The following is an 8,067-nucleotide window of genomic DNA, read 5'->3' as shown; positions in this document are numbered from 1 at the left end:
GTTGCACCACCAAATTCCTCATTGTGAATGTCAGTTTAGCTACTGCATACCAGCCTGCCTGTTGAGGTTGAACTTCCCTGTCAGTGTTTCCCTTGTGTCCTGTCTCAGCTTAGTAAGTGTTTGTCCAGTCTGCTGTCTACTTGCAGTACAGGTCATACTTTAGTTTGGCCCCCAGCGTAGTCCCTGCCAGGTGCTTCTTGAATGCTGTGTCCATCTCCTGGCTTTGGGCTAGGGTGAAATGGTTCTTCCAGTCCCCCACTTCACCTGGGGAGGAAATACACATGAACAAGATTAAAACACATGATCAATGTACAGCAAGAGCGACATAACATTTTCTAGTACTCTGTAGTTTGGACATAAAGCACGAGGCAAATTATCTTTAGATTACAGTTAATTTTAGATTACAGTTGACCTAGTTTTAAGCTAGTGTGAGGTAGCCTACATATTGTAAAAAATGTAACATAGTTGTATCACTTTGCTTGATGTTAAGATTACCTCAACTTTACACCTAAGACATGCAGTACTGTGAATGTACATGGTGCGTATGAAACATACAGTATATGGGTCTTTCCATGAAATGAGTCCCTTCTGTGTCCCTTTGATATTTTAATTAGAGATTGTGCACCAATATTGGATTTTAAAAGCCTGATTCATTAAATAAAGTGCTCTATAATATAGACCACATGGAAAATTCAATAAATCTTTTTAATATGAATAAAGACTTGCTAAAGTGCAAAAACCCGGCATTTTCTGTGACTTCTTGGAAGATTTTAACCCACTTAACCCCAACATTTATCCAAGTTTCACCATCACTGTAAAGCCCTAGTTATTTTTGTTGCTTTTGACAGCCATTTGTGAAGATTATTATTTATTTCATGTGATTTAAGGAGAAAAAAATGTAAACCCGTCCCTCATTTTAAGGTCAACACTATTACATGAACTGAACTCTCGTTTTAATATGGTGAAACGATTCTTATTTTTTTTCTAAAAGGAACATTGAATATCTAGTCAAATCATAGCGTAAAAGCAGGTGAGCCGGTTCTGCTCTTTTAAGCCATTTTCTGATGTTTTGTGGTAGGAAACTGAGTGGGTCGAGCATAACATGTCAACCATGTTACCCACAGATAGGCAGGCTAGAAATGTTTTAACAATTAAAAAATGTTTGTGAAATTTGCGTTCAATTGTCCCTCCCTGTTGCAGACAACAAGCTTCCATTCCCCCTGTCATAAGGGGATTTATGGCTGATTTAAAATGAAATCATCAACCCTGTTACTTTTTTGGCACTTAGTAATTCATTCAACCTATAGGAGGTCACCAAAGGTCAATATGACAATGCTTTCTTTCTCTAGAAAGGACAAGGGTTGTTTAAGGATAGAGAGGACCAGGAGACCGGCGACATGAGTCTGTATTTATAGTCAACATACATCATATCAAGTGTTTGTTTGTCTCACCATAATCCCACAATTTCTGTCTCCAGTGGGTGGGATTAAACATACTCTGGAACAAAGCTCCTTCTATCCACACACAGCGCTCTTTCTCCCTCTTGCTACCTCTGTCACACACACACACACACACACACACCACACACACACACACACACACCTTTCCTGAAGAAGACGTTGCCCATCTGGCCGTGTGACGCCTTGGAGCTCTCCTTCATAGCGTTGAAGGTGCTCTCCTCTGCGATGGTCTGGACCTGGGCATCACTGAGACTGAAACCAAAGAACTCAGAGACCCTTCGCACACCTTCACTCAGGTCCTGGGTGGGTCACAATTAACATGACAGAATGTAAATGACAGAAAGCAGACCGATCAAAACTAATGTCTGTATTCAAAATGAAAGGAATACTTGATACCTGTTTTAACTCCTCAAATGTGACTATCATCACGTTTGGGTCATCCATTCTCTTCTCCCAGCCAAGTACATGGTCAAAATATGAACCCCAGGGAACTAGGAACAGGAAATTACTGTTCAGGTGAGGCTTTGTACTGTATAGGTACAAATCTTACTGTAATACAACTGACTCAAGTTATACTTTTGTATAAAGCAAACTCCAACATATAAACCCAATGTTCATAAGGGCTCTTCAATTTAGGTACCTTTTCCACTCATAAACTCTGAGAAGAAGCAGTCCCAGGACTTTGCAGTGGGTAGCACTGGGTTCTTGTTGGAGAAGTGATAAAAGGAGACCACTGTGTCTTTCGGGTTCCTGAATATCACCAGCATCTGTTTTTGATCAACAGAAGACCATGACATGATAATGACAACAGTATATTTTTATAGACTGATCCAGGACATTCTTTAAAGTTTATATCCTGAGTGTAATGTCTGCTTCCAACTCACACCCTCAAACACGTAGATCCCCTGAATGCAGCTCACTTTCCAGCTCACACTCTCAAACACCTAGATCCCCTGAACGCCGCTCACTCTCACTCTCCAGATCCCAATCACCTGAATTCTAATCACCTGTTCACACACCTGTATGTCATTATCACACACTATTTAGTTCAGTTCTTTGCACCCCATCACTGTGAGGTATTGCTTGTTTTCTGACACACGGCTTTCCCTGTGATCGACGCCTCACGTGTATGATAGTTTTTGCCTGCCTCACTTATGATGCCTTTTTGGCTATTCCCTGCCAGTACTTTAGCCTGTTATTTACCTATTGCCTGATCTCCTGGACTACGTTACTAGCCTTTTCCCTGCCTGTACTGTTGCCCTTTTGGACCCCCTGTGTATGACCTTCTGCCTGCCTCTGGACCCAGCTACCTGCCTCCTCCTGTGGTCCATTACATTAAACACCTGCTGTGCCTTGCGCTTGATGCCAGGTCTCTGTCTCCCCTCGTATTCATTACACTGAGGGAAGGGGAGGGCAGAGTTATGGTGAGTTGTGAGACACTGTATTGCAAGTTGGAGGTCTTATATTTGAGTGTAGCATAGTTAGTCTGCTGAAAAGTGTCCTACGTGTGTATGCTATTTGATTAATCTGTCTCCCATGTACTCTGTACAGTGTGATTTGCAGTGTATGTATCTGTCTGTGGTACACTCTCTGCTGTGGCTGCCTCTGCAGAGAAACTCTAGCTGCCATACTACACAGGAAAAGCTTTCACTCTTACACAACAGGGGAATTACAAGTTGTTTGGAGGAAGTTGTGATGGAATTTTGTATAAAAAGATGAACTACTGTGGAGCATTAAAAAAACAGCTGTAAAAATGCCATAGTAATTGTGAGTTCCACAACACCTATATTCTGGTTGAAAGTACATACCTTTGTTTTCTTTGCGGTGAAGGATTCAGGAATGTTATCTGGGTGCATGTGTGTCCCCAGAAATCTAGGAGACGGTGCTTGGTGAATAACCTGCGAGATAGACAAGGTGTCCATTTAACACTGTGAGCCATGGTATGCTGTTGCTGTTATATAATTTTAGGCACAGGAGCTTACAAGTGCAGTGAACAAACTCTTCACTCCTGACAGATGGCCATACAAAACACTTTTATATGAAATCTCACTATTCTCCACAGTTAATTGCATTTGATGTGAGAATCACAGGTGTGTACTGTAGGTTGACCCCTCTTCTTGGATGAGGTCAAGCTGTGCTAACATTTCCACACAGGCTCATGAGGGCGTTCAGTGGAGGGCACTCACAGAACATGTGTTAGTAATTCACTAACTGGCCTTATTGGCTCACAGCATGATTGCAACACCTGTGTGTAATTATTGTGACCAGTTACAGAACAGCAAAACAACAGGACTATTTAGCAGATGGGGATCTGTGAAACTCACTCCTCAGCCTGAATTGTCTCAACTTGTGCTGCCAACTAGATAGACGCATTGGGAGGGTGGTCACGTGTTTGAGGCAGACGTTCTGAGTTCGAGCCTTGGTATGAGCCGACTCAGGATAAAGCGGCAAGCAGCGTGAAGTCCTTCACACCTGACTGTATAGACATTATCTGTCTTGAAAACCTACTTTATAGCCCTAAAGTTAGCTGAACACCTCCCAATATAACTATAGAACCTCTTTATACTACAGGAGATCTGTGCATTAGTGAACCGAACAACCCATAAACCACATTTCCAGTAAACTACACCTGTAGTATTTCTACATTTGACTTATTTGAGGCAGACAAACCTGCAGTGTTGCTAAAGCTACAGGAAGTCAACCAGTATTGCACAAACCTGCAGCATTTCGGTCCCAAAGAACTCCATCAATGGAGGGAATTTGGACTCTGCTTTCTCACCAGTTGCTTGTGCTATTATTTTACGCAGCACCGCCACCATCCAATTAAAACCTGCCAGACACAGAGAACATTCGGGTCCATTTACACTTGAGCATTAAGAGAACATTTTTCTCTTAGTGTCCTTTGATTTTCTTCTAAAAGTTTCACCATGAGATGAGAGTTATTGCGTTATCCCTAAATATTTGTAATATCAGGGGCAATCCCGTTCAGAAATTTAGTCTAGTCATAGATGAAAAACACTTCTCCATTGACAGAGCATTTTAGTCCAAGACTAGGCTTAATCTGGATCTAGGAAACCAGCCCCTAGTGTTTTGTAAGATCCATAAAATGCTTTCAGCAAAGTAGTACAGCGTCCCAGGAGCAAATTAGGATTAAGTACCTTGCTCAAGTGTATAGACAGATGTTTCGCCTTGGTTACTCAGGTATTGCAAGCTTTTGGTTACTGGTCCAACGCTCTAACCACTAGGCTACTGGCCGCCCAGCAGGTACATGACCAGATAAACCATGCTTATGTCATATGCAGATGATAGAAACATGGGGCTTAGAGTTAGTTAGAGGACTCATCTTTGTATCTGTGCCATTATGGTGTCTGTGACAGCATGGGCAGCGTTGTTGACGCTATCTCCATTTGAAAGTAATACTTTTTAAAATGATTTTGTTTGAAAAAACCCTAAAGCTGATATTGGGGATTTACCTCAATTGACTGCATTATATGTACGTGTTCAGTTGTTATATTGATAGTGTCAAATAAGTGCTTGTACTTACAAATAATATGCAGGCTCTATTATGTTTAATCTTAGGTACCTTTTATTCATGTAGTTTACTCATTTCTGTTTTCCTATGACAGTGTCGAAGTAGGAACATGACCTGTCCAGTAGATGGCTAGGTGTAGGTCTATTAAAAGCATGGAAAATCCAGATTCTGTGATCTTGATATTGTGGTATCTGGATCAAAATGATCTTATTCCGATCCTTAAAAAAAAAAAGTCTCAATCAACCAGATTGATCTGATCCTGGATTGCCCAAAAAAAGGGGGGGGGGGGGTAGTGTATTAAAATTAGAGCTCTTACGTGAAGCATAGATTTTGGAATGCTATTACATGATCGGTTGAAGTTACTACATTATCAATTTAAAAATGTTTACAAGATATTACGAACCAGTTTTATTACATTATAAATCGAAAAGTTTACGTTATTACGTTAACTTGTGTTACCAGGGTGCCTCTCTGCCAGCATGAAGAGTGGCCTGTGTTCAATTCAACATTCCTCAACACTGATTACCTTATCACTCTATAGTGTGCAGAGGAAAGAGCTGACAAAGCTGCAAAACTGGGTTGTTTTGACAAGGTTAAAACCAGAAACAGACTTTGTTGCAACCATTTTTGCCTGACAGGGAGGGCCTACCCCAAAGCACACAGATCATATTCTGCAAGTCCAAACATTGAGGCCCATCCATTGTGAAACGGAATTTTAGATCACTTCAAACCCAGTTAGCAAGTCAAATACCTTTTTGTCTTCTTTTTAAATACACAGCAAGACAAAATATCATAGGCTATGGAGCTATGTGTAAGACTACACTATGAGTAAGTTTCATTACCCCAATTGTATCTTGAACTTAGCACTTTATTTTTTTTATAATAGGTTCAATCTAGAACCTTTAACCTTTTACTGCAGTGGGCTAAATCATGGTCATAAAGCGTTTCTTGGTAGTCTTAAATCTACTTTGAGACAAAAGTATACACCTCACATGGTTATGGGCTTACTTGGAGCCAAAAAAGGTTCTACTTGGAACTAAAAAGGGTTTTTCTATGGGGACAGCCGAAGGAACCTTTTTTTTTCTAAGCTTGTACAGTAGGTATAGGCAGAGTAGACTAGTAAAGACCAAGTGGAACACTCCTTATTCCACTGATTAAACTTGATTTAATAAGCTAGTCAGTGACTATTAGACAACATAAATGCTTAATCAAGATGCTCATTGCCAAAGGATGTCTCTCAAGGAACTAACTACACATTACTATACTAATGCACATTCTTCTGACCATCTAAATGTTTAACAGTTTTTCCATATTTAAATATTTTTACATACCACATTTGGGATATGCAACTAACATGACATCATCTGCTCTTGCTTCCAGCCTCTCCATAGCCTTCAGGTTCTCCTCTGGACTCATGAGGACAGGGTACAGCACTCCGTTATATCTGTACAACTTATCCTCCTCCTTCATATCTTTAGCCAGTTCCATTTTGGACTGGATTTTGGCTGAGAAAGAACTGCTCATTTTGGATAATCCTGTAGAGAATCTCAAGCTTGAATCTTTTCAGTTTACACCTCCAGTGTATTTGTTCAGCTGGACTGCCACAAGCTCCACTCTGTGTATGAGTGTGGTTGTGTGAGTGAGTATAGTAAGAGGAGAAGGAGGTGTGTCCTTCACAGATAAAGCTTGCATCAGAAGCAGGAGTTTCCTGGTTTCTGTAGGGGCGTTGAGAAGATCTGGTTTCCTGTGTGTGATATCTCAGATGTTGAAATGTCCTCCCATGAGTGTTTTTATATAAACCATTCATATGTGCAGGAATTTCCCTTAGAATCTAATGGTCCCTATAGCTTCATCCACTCAAAGACTAAAGTAAATACTGCTGCCTCATTTGCATTTCTCACCGTCACTTGATTAACCATTTCTGTACAATGTGACTACTCATGTCCAGAAATAAGCAAATAAGCTTCCTCTCTGGCCTCCCTCTTGACATGGTGCCACCAAACACACCCAGCAGGACATAAATCATGGCGTGTGGTCACACTTCACATTTTCCCATACTCTTAATGGAAATTAATAATCTCTGTATAATAATGCTTTTGGAAATGAGACCCATTCAACAGTGCCGGTAATGGACAAGGTCATGGGGTCAGTGAACATTGAGATGGGAAAGTATTTACGGGCGTAAATAAAATGGGAGGTTTTAGTTAGATGTTTCACTGCAAACCGTATCCTGCTGGGATCTTGGTATGCATACGTCATTAATTCTCACTTTTTATTGTAGGTTGTTGGACTACTCCTTACTGAGACATCTGCTGGTAATACAGGGGAAATAATGAAAAGCCCAAAACAGAGGAGACAGAAGATGTGATACAATTCTGCTCTAGAGATGCTATTTTTTTTGTGTTGCTTCTATAGGCCTAGTTCTACGTGGCACAGGCTTTGTGATGAAAGTGTGCATTGGATGAGATGTTAACATGATGTGATATGTTATGACTGGGGTTATTCTGACCCTCTCCCATCGACGGGGCCAATACCCTTTTCCTGCATGACTTAGAGAGGTTACATATACTGTATACCACCTACCTATGCAGAGCACTATAATGGAACGACTCAAGTACACTTAAGGATGTTTTATCGCCCAAAACTGCACAGCAACCAGACTCAAACTCACCTTGACACATGTCAAAGCCGTTTGGAGAGAATGATGGCATTTCTAAAAGATGAGGTCCTCCAGTTCAAGCAGCCAGTCAGGAGATGTGCCCTGTGCTAAACATGAGAAGCTCTAGCAGGCCTCCAGTCTCTCCAAGTGACTACAGGACTATTCAATAAATGCAGATCTGAACAGAAACACAGCACAGCCAAGCCTTCTCCTATGGCTCTTCAGTGTTGTAGCAAGGCCATAACACTGTGATAACCTGGGGAGAAATAATGTAAGAAATGTATGAGGTACCGAGATACAGAGGAACTGAACCATCACTGGCATGCAAAGGTTCAAGATCATTGACCACTAGTCAAGTTCAGCCTTAATTCACTGTGAAAGCACTTTTTTAATTATTATTTTTGTTTGTTTATGGG

At 40.9% G+C, this 8,067-nt stretch overlaps 1 protein-coding gene across 1 annotated transcript; it reads right to left on the bottom strand.

Moving 5' to 3' along the window:
* Positions 1 to 218: 218 nt before the first annotated feature.
* On the bottom strand, positions 219 to 6,609 carry st6b1 (Sulfotransferase 6B1; the record flags this gene model as incomplete). Its single annotated transcript, NM_001140594.2, is given in 7 exon segments — positions 219 to 264; positions 1,603 to 1,759; positions 1,857 to 1,951; positions 2,101 to 2,227; positions 3,269 to 3,358; positions 4,178 to 4,290; positions 6,324 to 6,609. Coding segments are annotated over 7 exon segments (821 nt in total), but the record flags the coding sequence as incomplete, so codon positions are not given.
* Between the last annotated feature and the right edge of the window lie 1,458 nt (positions 6,610 to 8,067).

This window comes from Salmo salar, chromosome 18 (genome assembly GCF_965601325.2).
Source record: "Salmo salar chromosome 18, fSalSal1, whole genome shotgun sequence".
NCBI classification, from domain to species: domain Eukaryota; kingdom Metazoa; phylum Chordata; class Actinopteri; order Salmoniformes; family Salmonidae; genus Salmo; species Salmo salar.
This window is presented reverse-complemented; position numbering and strand designations above follow the sequence as displayed.